At 48.6% G+C, this 18,201-nt stretch overlaps 1 protein-coding gene across 1 annotated transcript in view; it reads left to right on the top strand.

Moving 5' to 3' along the window:
* The window catches only part of LOC135815797 (terminal uridylyltransferase 4-like), a 55,871-nt gene that overhangs the window by 15,235 nt on the left and 22,435 nt on the right, over positions 1-18,201 (top strand). The window contains exons 14-20 of the mRNA XM_065329138.1: positions 232-282; positions 6,907-7,107; positions 7,719-7,766; positions 9,084-9,460; positions 10,545-10,595; positions 12,217-12,313; positions 17,456-17,542. Coding sequence (XP_065185210.1) covers positions 232-282; positions 6,907-7,107; positions 7,719-7,766; positions 9,084-9,460; positions 10,545-10,595; positions 12,217-12,313; positions 17,456-17,542 — 912 coding nt within the window. The remainder of the gene's footprint in view (positions 1-231; positions 283-6,906; positions 7,108-7,718; positions 7,767-9,083; positions 9,461-10,544; positions 10,596-12,216; positions 12,314-17,455; positions 17,543-18,201) is intronic.

Raw genomic sequence — 18,201 nt, 5'->3', positions numbered from 1 at the left:
ATCTGCTCTTTATCATGTACAGTCTGTAGCAGCAGCATCTTCGGCAATGCGCACAGTTTGTAGAATAGCTGCAGCACGTGTACAGTCCTAGAATGGTTACCAAGGCTAGCTTCTAGCTGCAACTTAGAACATAATGCAGTCTGACCTGTAGCACTTGTAACATGACTGTGTTTTCCCGGTCTATCTCTTATAAATTGTCTTACATGTTATGTTCTTGGATGGATCTTCTAGACCCAATACATCCCAGCAGGAATATGACCGGCAAGATGTCGTTCCCATCAGGTATGTTGTGAGTGTCCACTCTCGCCAGTCGCCAAGGTCCAGCGGCTGCAGATTTTCTCTGCAATACTGGAGATTGGCTGCTCATGCTGCGGGTTTGTTTGCTTGTTCATCTTGTGTGTCTTAGTGTGGTGTGCATCTGGGCGTACTACTTCAAGCTAACCCCCCCGGTATATTGTATAATACCATACTCTGGATAAAGTGGCTTCACATCTTTGTCATGTGACTACATTTAGTGTACATAGTGATCATGGCATGTGGACAGTGGAACCAACATGGCCGATATATAACCCATAGTTGAAGAAGTTGAGTGGAGTTGGAACCAACATGGCCGACATATGACCCATTGGTGAAGAAGTTGAGTGGAGTTGGAACCAACCAACATGGCCGACATATGACCCATTGGTGAAGAAGTTCAGGGCTCACAGCATCACACAAAAGCGTGGGCGCCATTTTGGACAGGGCCCTGTCACGCGAGCATCACGCAAGCCAGCCAGCATGCCAGAATCGTATACATGCACTCAGGCAGATATCGCAGAAAGCCTTGAAAGTGGGGTGCATTCAAAATGTTCATTTGTACTAGTGCTTTCAGCTAGACCTTTGAAAAGCTAGGAACATACTCTCAATACCCATTGTAAGGATTTGTCCGAGCGTTTTTTTTTTTAAATTCGACCGGGTTTCAATATTACGGGAGAGTGAAAAGTGTGTGCGCTTCTGCCGCACTTGATGTTGAATGAGGGGCCAAAACGGAAAATATGGCTCGGACAATTTCTCGGCAAGATCAAAACAAAAATTTTAAGCCATCAACTGTCCAAATCGACAAAGAAACGGGTACAAACGAACATTTTGAATGGCAAAGATCGTCTTGCTTCCGCGCGCTGAGCGCGACCTCACGACAGCTATTTTTGTGTTCTGCACAAGAAAGAAAGAAAAGCTGTGCGCGGCTCTCACATGAAGCTAGCTCTGCTCTTCACTGACTTCAGTTTCACTAACTGTACTCGTACTGCTTGCCGTAGTTGCTGGGAAACTTCGTGCCGGTGCCCTCTCCTGGATTGCTGCGGATCTCCGTGAGCCTGGATCATGGGCCACACCATGCCTCATGCCTTCTTCTTGCAAGGCAGCCATTCTCCGCTCGTGCTCATCAGCTGACCGGGCGCGATGCCTGGACAAAACACCGCGTACCGCTGTATGTTTCAGCAGCGGTGAGGGTACGGGCAGTCGACTGTTTGGCTTGTAGAAGCTTCACCTGTGCTCTGGCTTTCTTGACTCGCTCAGGCGTTACAGTGGCAGCATACTCACTCATCTGCCTTGCAACATGCTCCATGACATTTTGCGTGACTCGGACGGACTTTCGGCTACTTGCTGACATGGACTGATACAGGTGGAGGCGAGCAGGTGTGGAGTGCAGCACATTCTCCACGAACAAGTGGCTTGCCTGCTTTGACAGTTCGCTCTCGTTCGGATGGATGTAAATATCCGCGATGTTGAACTGCCGTTCGGCAATCACATTGTTGACAGGCATTGCGAATATATAGGTCGCAAACCAGCTCCACAAATGAGGCTCACTGTCTTTGCAAGGACATGACGGACCTGTCTTGTGTGCAAGGCAAACTGCCTCCGGCAAAGCGTCAGCGGGCAGTGGCCATCTGGTGAGCCAGGTGTCGAGGTCCTTGACCTGCCCAGCGACCAGTCCAAGGATAGAAAACTCCTCAAACCAGGACATGGTCGCCTGCCCAAGAAGATGTGCCTTCTGGTCGAGCAGGTTCTGTTCGTAGCAGCTTGCAGCCAGCTTCTTCGGACACTTCAAAGTTAGGGCGAGCTGCAATAACTGGTCATACTTTGCTGGTCCTTGCTCATCGGAGACAGTTGGTGGTGCGCCTTCAGTGAAAGTGGTAATCTGGACAGGAATAGCGCGTACCCGGAGATACGCACGCCAGAACAGATGCCTATGGGCTGTATCAGCACCCATGGCGAAAAGCAGAGGAAAGCGAAGCCACCTAGTGGAGTGTTTGTCGAATGAAGCAAGAACAGCATCCAGCATGGGTTCTTGAACATGTGTGGCGAAGTGTGTGGCGGTTTCTGGCTCCAGCTTGGCCTTGGCTTCAGCTGTCAGAGGCATGGCGTAGTCGCTGTGACGACGCATCAGCTCAGCCATCCGCATGTCTCTGATTACATACGATGGCCACGTTCTTGCTAGGTAGCCAGAGCTGAATTGCAGCTCATCATCGCCGCTCTGGCACTTCTGGAGGCCAGGCATGATGAGCCTGTTCAGTAGTTCGAGCAAGATTGTCCGCTCGACAACAATAACCTCATTAGAGGCCATTCGGATGATATCCTCCCAGATAGAAAAGTGGGATTCTTTCTTTGGAAGGAATCTCAGGATGCGCTTGCCAAGCTGCAGACATGCCTTGCCGTATTTCTCCCACCACTCCAAGTTTGCATGGATGTACGTCCAGCGAGTTTCCACAAACTCCTGTGGAAGTGGAGGTGCTCTTGGCAAAACTCCCTCGCTGACGTACAGTGCCTTGTAGTAGGTTGGCTTCTGGTGGTGTACATACCCAACCTTGTGCTGGAGCTGGAACAGGTTGAAGCTCATCATGCTGCCACGCTGTCCAAAGCCATCGGACATAGCATTACGGAGGGCTATGTTGAGGATGTGGGGCAATGTTGAGGATGTGGGGGTAGCAGCCAATAAATGTGGTGTTGCTTTTAAAAAGCACACCAAGCTCAGCTGCATGGCCTTTCCTGCTGCCTGACTGGGTAGACGCATTGTCTCCCACGACTCCGCATACCTCTGCCACACCATATATGTTTTGCAACACGTGATAATCCACGGATGCCTGGTTCGCTCCACTACCGGACTGCACAAGGGTATTCGCCAACACGTACCCGACCGGGCAGTCGCTCGTTTCACACCATGTGTGTACGCCAACCATGTGCCGGTCTTCGCCTTGATTATTGCTGTCGTCAGCAAAAACATGAACCTTGTAGCGGCTTCCTTGTAGTTTCTCACGGAGCAGGGCTTTGTCGACTTCTCCGAGAAGTACGTTCCATTCCGCCAACGTGGATGGTGAGATGGTTGTTCCAAATCCTGGTGGTGGAGATTGCTCAGTCAGTAGATAATGAGATAGGAACACCGCCATGGCAGATTTCTGGTTGCTCATGATGCAGGCAAACTTCATGAACCTGGCACGTGCCATGAATGCTTGTGTTTACTCAGGCTTGGTACCGGGCACTAGTGCACACTTTACCGTTGTACTCGTTGTGGGCTCATCGCTCTTGTCTAGTTTCTTTTTTGGTTTTTGTTGCAGCTTAGTATGTGCGCTACTTACTCCTCGCAGTGCATTTGCTTGCTCCTTCAGCTTTTGTTTCTGGGCTTCACATTTTATCTCTGCTATCTTAAGCATTTGTCTTATCCGCTCATTTTCACGTTGGAGTGATTCCATAGCCTGTGTATTGGGGTCGTCAGCGAGCGATGCAGTGCGTAACAGAGTAGCTGCAGTACCTGCATGTGCAAGAGGAATCGTGTCTTCAACAGTGGGAGGAACGGTGTGTGCAGCGGCCGGAGGAACGGTGTGTGTAGCAGTGGAAGCTGTGCTGCTGCTGCTGAATAGTGCGGGTGTGGTGTGCTGTACCCCAGAGGCGGACGCGACTCCTGCACTGCTCACCTGCAGTTGTACATGGAAAACAATAGGTAAATAGTTTATACTTAGTGGCAACACCCTGATCAGATACAGTCTGCATCATGAACTATAGTGGTCCCTTTATAATCCACCACCATCAGTGTTACGGAAATAATTCTGTTGGATAAATAAATCTGATTTACTTCTGCATTGTGCGTGAAGAGGACATTTTTGGTTACTGAGAGTTGTGCCGATTTATAGCTAGAGGGTGCTGGTTTATATATAAACTTCTGCATTGAAGAGGGGCGACTCTTACCTTTTGAGCATCTCCGGTTCGAGCAATGTCTTGTCCCGCCTCCAGCGTTGAATAAGAAGTGAGTTCGACCGAGTCATCCGGCACATCAGAAAGGTCTGCGAGGTACTCTGGTATGGTAGAGGCAGGGTCCGAGTGTGTGCGCTGTTCACTTGCAGCATCTGCAACCGAACCCGCTGTGTGGTGGTGACCAGTGCCCGCCTACAGGAAGTAAATATCAGTTGTGGAAGCGAAAGTATTATGGGTGGGTCTGGTTTCTTTCCTACACCTTCTCATATGTATTATCATGATGATGTTGTACGTCTTCTTGCAATTGTCTGGTGCATTATTACCATAATGTCAATGCAAACGGATTGATTTACCTCTCTGGCACTGCCGACCTTGGGGGCTTCCGCAACAGCTGCTTTTTTCTTCCACGTGCCACCACCAAAGCGGCTTGGGTTGGGCTTCCTCTTTTTGGACTTAACCTTATCATAGTCCAAAGTCTCTGATGGCCGCCGCCGCGGCGGCATACTTGGTTTACTGTGGGTTTAAAATGCCTCAGTTTGTTGCCTCGACAACAGAAAGTACGAATACGAATAGCAAGAGGGGCACCAATAAAAACCAAAACAGAGCGGAAAGGAAGGCTGAACAGGAAGAAAATGAGGACCAAGAAAAGACTCTTCGACCGTAGCGGTACATCTAGCCATGAAAACATCTTGGTTTGCTTTTATAAAGGGCTGAGGTAGACGCGGTCGACTAGTGAGTAGGTCGCCTGAAAACAAAAAAAACCAGGGCGAAGGACACCAGAAGGCGCTCTGTCACGCCCACGCTCTGAAAATAGATGCAAAAAGCAAAGCACATCGTAGGCTAAAAAATCTAAGTATCCTTCTTCCACCGCAGCGTCGATGTACCGATGTAGGCGAAACAACAATCACGCGGAGGCGGTCTTTCTTGGTTTCATTTTATAGCACAGAGGATGCGCTTTAGTCCCTACCGTCGCCTGAAAAAATGAACAAGCACGACATACCGCATCAGACGCATGCTCAACAGAACTAAGAAGACCCTTCCCCGCAGCGTCGGCATGGTCGATATAGCTGAAAGTCACCTCGGCAAGACGATCTACTTCGGTTTTTGATTTTTAGCTTGGACTGTTGGAGGTTGACACGATCTACATGTACGTCTTGTAGCCGCTACTGCACGCACCGCTTGTCCTTTCTTCTGAACGCGGCAGGTACGTGACTGGGCTGTGAAGCCAGCACAAAAGACTGCCCCAGCTAGGCCAGCGCAAGCTCCCTGTCGTGTGGGCTGTCGCGGACGCGCTTCTCAAAGCGGCACGTGCGAGGTCGCGTGAGGTTGTTTCTATAGTGATCAGTTTCCAAGATGTCCTCCCACGTAATCGCTCTTCAGGCATAGTTGCTGTGAGCCCTGAAGTTGAGTGGAGTTGGAACCAACCAACATGGCCGACATATGACCCATTGGTGAAGAAGTTGAGTGGAGTTGGAACCAACATGGCCGCCCTGTATGGTCATGTGATAGATGTGCGACAGCCCGGTGCAAAGTCTACTGTATCCAATTTTAGTCCGGGTGGGGGGGGGGGGGGGGGGGGAGGGGGTATATTCCGGTGTACAATGCTCCGGCAAAGGAAATCACTTACTGTATCTCCATGACCAAACAGCACCTTTTCTATCGTAGCATCTTGGCTTAAAACATAGCTAATTTTGTGGAGCACATAGCAAGAATAAGGTGTCGTAAATCACGCTTATTTTCATAGCAGTAGTCTTGCATATGTATATCTGGTTTAATTTGATCACCGAAATCCACAATAGGACTTCTAATTACTCTAGTTTCATAAATTTTCGGTGCTCAATAGTTTCGTTATGAGGGCAACAGGCCAGGTTAGGTGAACAGAAATTTTCGTTACAGAGAAGCAGTTCCCTATTTGATTATGTGTGTTAGTGTTTGTTCGGTGTATTGAAATTTTAGGTATGAAACAGACGCACCGAAAGTACCGAAAATAAAAGTACACCGAACATTTGTGAAATTACAGTATCTGGGTAAATGTGCATATTTTACTTCACCTCCAATTTGCAACACACGAACAGTCCTTGGCCACACCACGTAAAGTAATAATATTGTTCCACATTTTCACCCAGGAGGGCATCATCAGGGATACAGGAGAAGATACAGAGTTGGTTGATATAAGACAGTACAGGGACATAATTCACGCTACTACATGTAGCATGCAACAAGTACAAGCTAGCACTAAGACATAAGACATAACAATGTAAGTGAGCATTTCATCAAGGGCAAAGTGGGCGTGAGACACTCATGATTGAGTTGATGTGTGTGTGTGTGTGTGTGTGTGTGTGTGTGTGTGTGTGTGTGTGTGTGTGTGTGTGTGTGTGTGTGTGTGTTGGTGTGTGTGTGTGTGTGTGTGTGTGTGTGTGTGTGTGTGTGTGTGTGTGTTGGTGTGGGGGTACAAGGCAAGTGTGGAGTGTGTAAATATGCATGTATAAAAAAGGAAGGACAACATGCTACGAGTTATGACTAACTCCTGTTTTTCAAGGTGCAAGCGATCACATTGGCCGTACAATGCATGCTGTGCACCACCCGTATGCAGTGCCATGTTGTCGTGTGTCTGGTGACTACAGTGCATGCCAATAATATGATTGTGTCGCGGTGTACTGCCTGCTGCTGTTTTGTGTGCAGCATTTTCAGCCTTTCTGGGCAGCCTGTACAAAACACTTGAGTACTACTCCACGCCACCGTCTAACCTCGACGAGTTCAAGCGCAAGGAGGAGCTGTTCCATGCCACATACGCCAGCAAGAATGTGAAGAAAGAGCAGGGACGCTTGGAGGGGCATAAAACCAAACGCGAGCGGAGAGAGGCGAAATACGCAGCAGAGGAAGGTGCGTCAGTATTTTGTCTGTATAATATAATATTCGCGGGATCCGCGTTAGCATCACTTGAATGTTCAGAAACACACAAGCTATAGCCTTCGCTTCCGCAGGCCACCACTATGCCTTTACACCTTAGTGGCGAATGCAGACCTCACAAGTGAGTCAGGGGAGAGGAGGTGAGTCCCTCAACCAATCGGGCGTGTAACGGCCCATAACCCTGTAAACTGCATCCTTGTCTGTAGATGCGAATATGCATTTTCCTTTGCACTTGGGCATGCAGATCATATGCAACATATCGTACACATATATGTAAGTAAAATAGGAACTTCGTTGGAATGGGCTGGGAGGGGGAGACAGACAGACAGACAGACAGACAGACAGACGGACGGACGGACGGACAGACAGACAGAGTGAGCGAGCGAGTGAGTGAGTGAGTGAGTAAGAGAGATGCATCACTGAATCTCACTCGACCTACTATGTGTTACACTGTTGTAGTTCCGGCCATCCGTCCTCGTCACCGTGCTAAAATGGAATCCCACGCCTTTTTCCAAGGGGCCACCATGCTGCACACTCTCCTAACATTTATGTGTGATTTGTGTGCATTCTGTGTGCTACTGTAGAAGCTGCGAAAGAAGCAGATGTCAAGTTGTACGTCCTCTCGCCAGCCAGTACGTGCTCTGAGTGTGTCTTGTTTGTGTCACAGATTACAGTTACAGTCAGTATGCTTGCCTGCTGCTGATGTTTGCTGAGTAGATTGTGCAAGATTGTGCGTGTGAGGTGCACGTACGGTCTACTCTCGATAAGTTGTTCGCCCTTGAAGACAAGAATGCGTGACTTATCGCGAGTGCGTGACCTACTGTAAGAGTTGCATCTCTAACGGGGCGCAAAGTCTAACGTTTCCACGAGAAAACAAATCAAAAAATCCATCGCTAACTCAAGAAACGTTACGCGTATGTTATTCCTTCTCTCCCCTGTACTAGAGAAACAGATGTATGTGCGATGGCAGGGTCGGTAAACTTTGTGCCCGCCGAGTGGGAAAGTTTTGCAAATTGTATAACTTTTAATAGACTCGTCACACTGTCAACTCTTACAGCACATACTTCGAAGTACACTGTACAAAAGTACCGGATTTTCCAGAGTATGAGCCGCACTTTAAACACCCGTAATTCACCCCCCCCCCCCCCCCCAAAAAAAATCAGTGAATGAATGGTGATATACCGTTATTCCGCGCATATAAGCCCACGGGCCTATACCCGGATATAAGCCCACCTCCGTTTATAAGCCCATGGGCTTATGAACAGACACAAATGCAACTCGCGTGTCAACAAGAATTTTTCACAATGTGGACTCTTCCTACCATGGTACAGCAGGTCAGTGCAGTTTACCAGTAGAGTATGGTAGACCCACTATGAGCACAGACGTGTACTTTTTCGTGAACCTTCAAAATTCGAATATTGGCCCATGGGCTAAAAAACGAACATGGATATTTCGCATATAAGCCCATGCGCGGAACTACGGTAGATGGTAGATGTCTGTATTTTGTGACAAAAAAATGCAGGCGCTGATTGTACTTCAGTACGCCTTATACAGTTATACTCCGAGGGATACAGTACATGTTGTCCGGATGGCAAACGTGCCCGGCTTATTGTGAGTGCGTGACTTGGAAATGCGTGACATATCGAGAGTAAACTGTAGTCGTTGATAGATGCACTATGGTCACATGGAGAAGAGATCCCATCCACTACGAACGGTATGCAACAGTGCTGTCGAGGCATGCTAGATCCAGTACACACGCACACACCCGAGCCCGCCCGCCCGCGGTCACACACACACAGACACACACAGACACACACACACACACACACACACACACACACACACACACACACACACACACACACACACACACACACACACACGTGCGTGCCACTGTTCTTGCTACTTGCTTGTCGATCAGCCTGTCTCTCCGACTATCTACCTGACAGTGTCGCCAGGCTTGCCGAAACACCGCCCGCAGACAGTTGAACGTGCTGAGGAATGCTGGCTGTCATGGGCCAGTGACTATGCAACATGCTGCAAGGCAGAGTATAACACATTGGCGCTTAGGCAAGCGGACGCCACGAACGAACAGAAGCGCCAGCAGGGTGTTGAAGACGCTGACGGTGATTCTGACCAGCCCACCGACCTCGGCATTGAGCCCCAGGTTGGCTCTGCTTCGAGTGATGCTGTTGCTGGTGCTACGACGGTGGATGTGCAGAGTTCTGCAGCTGATCTTCAGGGTCCTGATGCTGAAGGGGCTGCGTCTGCACCGACACGGGCGCTGTACAGACTCAAGGCAGACAGTAGCCGGGACCGGACGACGGTGAGTAGCTGCCCGTCTTGATCGGTGTGCACGTGTGTGCGTGTGTTTATGTGTGTGCTTGGGTGTGTGTGTGTGTGTGTGCGTGTGTGTGCGTGTGTGTGCGTGTTTGTGTTTGTGCATGATAAGCTACGGCGGAGACCATAGTGTTGGAGGGTTGGGCCTTGATTGAAAATTTCTTTGATTGATAACATGGCAGCCCTGCTTATATAGGAACTCTGAGCTTTGTGAGTTTTCCTGTGTGTTTGTGTGTATATGTGTGTTTGTGTGTGTTTGTGTGTATACGTGTGTTTGTGTGTTTGTGTGTGTGTGTTTGTGTTTGTGTGTGTATATGTGTGTTTGTGTGTGTGTGTGTGTGTGTGTGTGTGTGTGTGTGTGTGTGCGTGCGTGCGTGTGTGTGTGCGTGCGTGCGTGCGTGTGTGGTGTGTGTGCGTGTGTATATGTGTGTTTGTGTGCGTGTGTAGTGTGTAGTGTGTGTGTGTGTGTTTGTTTGTGTGTGCGGTGTGGTGTGTGTGTGTGTGTGTGTGTGTGGTGTGTGATGTGTGTGTGTGTGGGGGGGGGGGGGGAGGTATGTATCTATGCGTTTCTGTGTGTATGCGCGTGTCCGCGTGTGCATGCATTTGTGTGATGCATTCGGGCACCAGCGCTTTGGCCGAGTGGTTGTGGGCTTGCCTGCGAATCACAAGGTCCCGAGTTCAAGACCCGCGCTGGGAGCAGGGAGCGTGTACTGTGCTAGCAAATGCGGTGATGCATGCATGAACCACTTTACATGCAGTGAACTGCGCCGACACCCACGGTCAACTGGGTACTCACTACTCGGAGTGAGGGTAACACGGAAGCAGCTAACGAGGTTAGCCCCCTTGTCGGGCATTGGTTGTGAGACTTGCCACCTCACCCTCGCCATTAGGTGCTGCATCTGCCACCCTGGTAGCACAGGCATGGTGGTGGCCTGGCACATGCGAAACTTTCTAAGCTGGTTGTGTTTCTCAACGCAATTGTATAGCCGGTGGTAACGCGGACGTGCAAACTTTTTTACTTACTTTACTTTACTCGGGCATGTGTGCTTGCAATCGTATTTGCCTCACAGAAACTGCCTTCATTTTGCCACGCTTGTCGTTCTGAAGGTCACGTCCGCGAGGTAGGTGGAAAGACAATATTGTTGCACATTGCATGACTTCAGGACTGGTGTGAGAATTTGGTATTTTGTTCTGATGGTGGTGGGGAAGGGATATTGGTGATACGTGTAGATTGTGGACAAGTTGGCCCATTCTAACTTATCTCCTCGTCATGTGTGCTCAAACAGTACTCTGTATGTGTAGAAGTAAGCGTGGCTTGTCTGGAACTATGTGAAGAAGAGGTTGGTGTGACTTGGGCGATACTTGGGGAATTGTGCGTCGCTCCCTACGTGGGAGCTTGTGCTTTTCCTGTCGACTTGAATCTCACTTGACTGTTGTCTGGAACTGTAGAGAGAAATTGTCTGTAGCGCGGGTGGGATGGGTGACCCTATCGCTGGCGCTGGATTCGCCCTGGGAAGCGGTCACGGGAGTGTCGTGTAATCTCGCTAGAGCACCGCCGCGTCTTCACCTGGGAACGGACAATGCGAGCCTTGTATGGCTGTGTGATCTTGTGCTGATGTGCTGCACTGCGGGTTAAAGCCAGCTGCTACTACATGTACAGTCTTTGCCGGAAAAACTCTGGCCAATGCCGATACAGTGGTATGGTACGCGAACACGGTGGTGCCACATGGTAGCGTGCATGCTTTTCCCAGTGTTTGCTGTAGATCTACCAGCACTGCTCTGACTATGCAGGCACGCACACGATAGGTATGTGCAGTGCTGGTAGATCTATCAGCACTGCTCTGACTATGCAGCCACGCACATGATCCTTGATAAGTATGTGCAGTGGCAGTGCATGTGTTACGCTACCATGTACAGCATTGACCCCCGGATTTCTTTGGCGACGAATGTACATGACTGTAGTGAATGCCAGTACACAGCGTTTGAACCTTTCTCGCAGTTGCCCATCTACATGTAGCCCTGCATTATGGACACAGCACCTACGTAGTGCGAGCACAGAGTAACTTGCGCTGAGCTCCCGTTGTCCAGCACTGGGTGTAGATTTCTCGCCCAACCCGCTCCACAATCACACCACGGAATAAGTCAAGGAGTCAAGGTGTTAGTTAGTTGAGCTGTGCCGGGAAGTGTTGAGCTGTGCCGGGAATGTGCCGGGAAGCGCTTTATTCAGTACAGGGTAGCGGGTCTGGGAATATTTCTACAGGTGACACGGATACCTTATTGGGTGGTATTACTACGGAAAAGGACACATCTCACTGTATTCTTTTTGGCACAAACGAATACACCGTATTGGTGAATTTAGGTTCACCGCCATCCTCTCTTCAAGAGCTTTTCAACGAGGCCAAGATCGTCAAAATCGGTCTGTTGGAACCAACGTTTGTACATGTGCACGTGCATGTATACTCGTGTAACTGTGCATATGCAAGCGTAGTGCATGGTGCAGTTGCGCTCGGTAAAATCCGACCAAGAGTGCACATCGGGCGCCCTCCATTCGCACGGCCCTTGGCGCCCTGGAAGTGGCGCGAATGCCGCTGGACGTACACACATGTACATGTACAACTACAATGATGTCATCGGAACTGGTACAGGGCGCCAGGTTTTGCACTTTGGGTCAGATTTCACCGAGCGCAACTGTAGTTGCTGTCTTGAGCCGTTGATGTGTCTTGAACATCTGCTGTATTGCAGGATTGTCCAGCCTTGCAGAGAACTAAGAGGAAACCTTTGCCAGTGCCGGCCTCGGAAGTAGTGCTAATGGTGGATGGAGTCTGCACCGATATCGCAAGTGAGTGTGAGGTCTTCCGTGATATGCATTTATTTGCCTGTGGAAAATCAATCAAACGAGAGAGCTTGGAAGCTCAGGGCCCTACGCTATGCTTTTTTTGCCTTGATGACCTAGACAAAAAAAAGCATAGGGATGTTATAAATTCTTTTAAAAAATCCTTTTTTTTAAGACATAACCTGGGATTCGAACCCGCACTATCGCGCGCCCTGCATGCATCCCCCGATACACTTCGCATACATTTGTTCAGTCCGTGCGCCAGATTCAAAAAAGTCGTCTAAAAGTTGACTTTTCATTTTCCAAACTGGGCAGTTTGCGGTTACTTTTTGAGTCGCATTCTCAATGGTGGACAATTTTGGAAAATGGTTGTGTGTCTATGGCTCGTTTGTTTTGGCATTTCGCTACCTGTGTGGTGAGCCTAAAAATTGCGCTTAGCCGTGGCAACGCAATGGTGTACAGTCAGACCTCGCATAACCGCACACATCCGTTTTCCACTAAAATATCCGGATAGGCGAGGGAACCGGATAATCGAACACACATACTGTATGTAAGCATGGCATATGCTGTACATTTGTAACCAACTATTTTCTTCCGGATGGCGAGGGATCCGGATAAACGAGGACCGGATAAGCGAGGTCTGACTGTATTCCGTTTTTCAGCCAGATGACTTGTTTCGCTGTGGTCCGGCATCTTCCTAGATTCTCAGCCGTCGTCGAATTTGAGTATTTTCGAAACATTTTTTAGGGTGCAGGCGTGGGGCAAGGCTTTCACTCCCAGCCAATGGCACCATTTGGCACAACTCAGCCCTATGAACACGTCACCAGGCCCTCGTTAGTGTCCAGCCCATTTTTTCCAAAAAATGGACTGGACTTGAAACTTGAGTGTACAGACAGTACTATGCATTATGCACGTAATGACCGTATGCAATAACTTTCGCAAGCTACACGACAAGGACTCGCTGCAGAATAACATTATGATATTCACACCATATGCCATTGTGGTGCACCGTGATACCAATGACAGTATATTTATCGGTGATCAATTGCCTACTGGGTCGCTCCGTTGCCGAGAACGTCAACTTTGCAGACTGTGGAATGACCCGCGACACCGTCAACCACCCCTGACACAAAGCCAAATACTGAAAGAGCTGACTGATACGGTACCTAGCAAGTTAACTGGATAATGCTTATCTTCAACAAAACCAGGACATAAAACAGTGCTATGGTAAACTACCTCCAGTCACCGGAAACAAATACAGTGCATTACGCATATGGATAGAGATTGCACTAGTACATGTATAATTGTATACCAATCTTAGAGTAAGAAAACAAGTTATCGGGTCTATACCATCAGAGTTGGCAGCTATATGTATTGGATTCTCCTGGTGTGCAGAATGATGCTGGCGGCGTGGTTCATATCCACTGTTGGCTTGCTGTCGGCAGTACCTTCACTATCTCACGTCTAAGGCATTTTATAGTCTGCATGACTTGGATCACAACGCCATAGTTATCCACACGAGAATGGTAATAAATCCAGATCACTAAGGCCTTCTTCATTGCAGTTGGCGCAATACGTTCACGGGATCGCGTCTCCGACCTCCAAATTGTAATTATAGCTGGCTAGTCTGTTGTTTATTGGCAGACAAGAATTGCGATGCTTCTTCAAAAGAGGCAGTTTAGCGATGTCTGTCCATGACATATTCCGCATTGCTGTGTGTGGAAGGAAAGGTGCAACAACATTAGATTGCTGCTGGCCATAGACATCAAACTGCAACATCTGGGCTTCAGCTGTCACAGGTCCATTGACAGAGAGACTGCCGCATATTGCACATACTGCAAACTATTGACTTCATGCCATCGCCTCATGGATCAGAAGTCACCACACTGAAAGAAGAACAGCAGAGGAAAACAGAACTGATGCAGTTAATTGGCAGCAACAAATTTACTCCTTCATTTCATTCGACGGATTTGAGTCGTGCAATGCAAGAAAAAAGTCAGAGAGCAGGATCTAGGAGAGGGCATGCACCAGTGCTGTTGTGCCTATAATAATTGGATGCTCAGAATTTCACCACAATAATGCACATAATACTGACATATTTACACTATGCAACCTAGTAGTCAACAAATTTTGAAAAAAATCTAGTACTTCAGCTGGTGAAATATCCCACCTCTATCCCCTAAGCTCAAATGTCCAGTGGCGTGCACCGAGTCTTGAAAGGGGGGTTTCTAGAGTTGGTAATTTTTTTCTGGAGACCCACTGTATAAGTATGTATTTGTGCACATGCGCATGCGCATCCCCCGAACATCCCGTCGGAGATAACGGCGAGGGCTAGGGAGGAGACTAGGAGGGGGGGGACTCAAGATCAGGGGTGCAGGGCACCAATGAGCACTGGTGCTGATGAGATGCGGGGCTCGTCCGACTGCTATCATCAGATCATGCCGGCACAAACGCGTCTGAGAGGGAACCAGGTACAGGGGTAGAAAGGACAGAAATGGGAGTAATGAGGAAAAATGGAGGGAGGGGACGATGTTACATGGAAATGTTGGTAGATCTACATGTGCATGTATAACCGGTAGCAGAAAAAACGGGTACGGGTTACCTTTTACATACAACTTTTACAAGCACTTCAAAAAGTATTTGCAAAGACGGGGCAAATTTAAAATGTACTCAAATACACTGTACATGTTTGTCATATTGAACCCGTAAAAGTTTTCTAGGCCTAGCCGCCCAGGCTACATGTATACACTACAGTCTATAAGTATAACACTATGTCTATGGTACTTCACTAATCCACTCCATGCAGGCATGTTTGTTTCATCAAAACACTGCTTACATTCGACGTGTCTTTCTTTCTGTTCTTATGACGAAGTTTTCGGCATGTATTGGCAATGTTCCACATGATTTCAATAAAGAGTTATGGACCTTGCTTCGATGGAAGCTCGCGGGAGAAAAGCGAAGCCCCGAGCCCTTGAGTCGCGGCCGGAGCTGCGCTTCGTTCTGAAGCAGCGCAAGTGGATCATGGACGCACATTTTTACGTCTTCCAGTCGACAACGTTTTTGACGAACATCTCTGCTGCGCACATGAGCGAGAACGAAAGGCTGTCATCTCGATTTGAGTCAACAGTTTGGAAGGAGATATCGTCAATCATATCCTTGAACTGACTTGCATCGCGCGTGCTTGACTCAAATTTCGAGACAAAACGGATTTCTTGAACGTCATCGCCAATCCAGGAGCGAACCAGAGCTAGAGATCGATCTCTCTGTGGCTACTCTCCACTGAAGAAGGAGAGAATATTGTATTTCGAACTGCATGCAAAGCAACTCTCTCTCACTTCGAAATAAGGACATAGTCACTGTACTGTTAACTGCCCGTCGATCGACGCGTATGCAGGATAACCAATCCAGTACGAGCGTAGGCGCTAGACACGCTTTTCCTTTGGCAAGATTGCCCGAAAAAAGGTGGTTTCCAGACACCAAAAAACTCATACGGTGCACGCGCCTGATGTCCCTGTAAAATTGATAAAGGATTGGTAGATGCTCACTCGGAGTGGTGTTTGAAAAGTAATACAACAGGTCATGATGATTTAGAGCATGCTCAATTGTCTCTTCTCATAAAATCACAATATTGCCTGTGCGTGGTTTATTTCGGGTGCAATTGTGGGGCACATAGGTATCACTCTAATTTTTCGTGCATTCGAAAGATAAAGCTTTGGTCTATCACCCCACAAAGCGGCTTTAGTGTCCGCGATGCCTTACCTGGTGTGAAATTGGTGACCATATTCGACGTTTCAGCAATTACAAAAGTGAGACATTCGTCCTTGGTGGCTGCTCACGAACTGCAAGCTCCAAAAAAATTTTCCAGGGTACGGCCATAGGTGTCTACATCACTCCGAGCCATCTCTCCAGTGTAGGAAAGGTCTCCTGACGAGACTAGAAGGGCTCTTAGCAGCAAATTTCATTGAAATATTCACCATTCGGAGATAGGCGAAATCAACAGAAAACAAGCCCGCAGGTGCGGCGCCTTGGAGGCTACGATTCCCGCGAGAAAATGAAAGTCGGTCTCTCAAGGGCCTTGGCGCACGGACTGTGTTTGTTTGTGTCACGCCTGGCGCTATCCGTATCTACCGGCAAAAAAAGCATAGGATGTTATAAATTTTTCAATTCTCCTATTTTTTTCAGGCGTATCCTGGGATTCGAACCCGCACTATCGCCCTACATGCATTCCCCCATACACTTCGCATTCATACCCATTCTTCCAAGTTGTTTCACATTGTGATCTTGCATTTGAAAGCCCTATTTGAATATGCATTGTGGCCAGCCGTCTTTGATGGCACGGTACGGTAGGGGATAGGTACGGGACAGGTACGATCGAGGGTAATACGACACCGTCTCCCGTACCGTACCGTACCATCAAACACAGCTGGCCACATACAGCTGCCCGCAATATTCAAATAGGGCTTTCAAACGCAAGATAATAACGTGAAGCAACTTGGAAGAATGGGTATGAATGCGAAGTGTATGGGGGAATGCATGTAGGGCGATAGTGCGGGTTCGAATCCCAGGATATGCCTGAAAAAAAGGAGAATTGAAAAAATTATAACATCCTATGCTTTTTTGCCGTCAGATACGGATAGCGCCAGGCGTGACACAAACACACAAACAAATACCAAATTAAAGCTGTGTGGACCCTGGCTAGCGCCAGACGTTACTGAAGTAACGTCTTCTGCATAGATACGGGAATAAAAATGAAATGAAATGAGAGGGAAGAGCCGAGGAGGGAGGGGATGCCATACCTGCCAAGCGTTGCAAACCTGAGATGGGGACAATGACTTACCTACATGTATGTATGAAAATGTATACAAATGTAGCTGTGAGGCGTGTGACAAATGCACTTTTGGGTACCTATTACCACCCTCGATATCGGGACGGTCCCGGCCAAACTGGGATGGTTGGCAGGTCTGGGATGCTGCAGTCCCTCTTGGACCGATCTTGATCTTGGTTACGTGTGTGTGTGTGTGTGTGTGTGTGTGTGTGTGTGTGTGTGTGTGTGTGTGTGTGTATGTGTGCGTGTATACGTGCGTGTATACGTGCGTGTATACGTGTGTGTATACGTGCGTGTATACGTGCGTATGCATGTGATCGTAGACAGGCTGGCTTCCTCGCACGATAATAAGCAAGCCAGATTGCGTGTGCTGGACACCCTCCAGTACTACGTCAGACAGCGCTACCCTGGTTAGTCTCATTGCTGCTCTGTGCTCTGTGCGCTATGCTCTGTGCACTATGCTCTGTGCACTGTGCACTATGCTCTGTGCTCTGTGCACTATGGTCTGTGCTCTGTGCACTATGCTCTGTGCACTATGCTCTGTGCACTGTGCACTATGCTCTGTGCACTATGCTCTGTGCACTGTGCTCTGTGCACTGTGCTCTGTGCGCTATGCTCTGTGCGCTATGCTCTGTGCGCTATGCTCTGTGCGCTATGCTCTGTGCGCTATGCTCTGTGCACTATGCTCTGTGCACTATGCTCTGTGCACTATGCTCTGTGCACTATGCTCTGTGCACTGTGCTCTGTGCACTGTGCTCTGTGCACTATGCTCTGTGCACTATGCTCTGTGCACTATGCTCTGTGCACTATGCTCTGTGCACTATGCTCTGTGCACTGTGCTCTGTGCACTGTGCTCTGTGCGCTATGCTCTGTGCGCTATGCTCTGTGCACTATGCTCTGTGCACTATGCTCTGTGCACTGTGCTCTGTGCACTATGCTCTGTGCACTATGCTCTGTGCACTGTGCTCTGTGCGCTATGCTCTGTGCACTATGCTCTGTGCACTATGCTCTGTGCACTATGCTCTGTGCACTATGCTCTGTGCACTATGCTCTGTGCACTATGCTCTGT

Source organism: Sycon ciliatum, chromosome 4 (genome assembly GCF_964019385.1).
Source record: "Sycon ciliatum chromosome 4, ocSycCili1.1, whole genome shotgun sequence".
NCBI lineage: Eukaryota > Metazoa > Porifera > Calcarea > Leucosolenida > Sycettidae > Sycon > Sycon ciliatum.
Note: the sequence above shows the minus strand (reverse complement) of the source record. Positions and strands in the feature narration are given on the sequence as shown.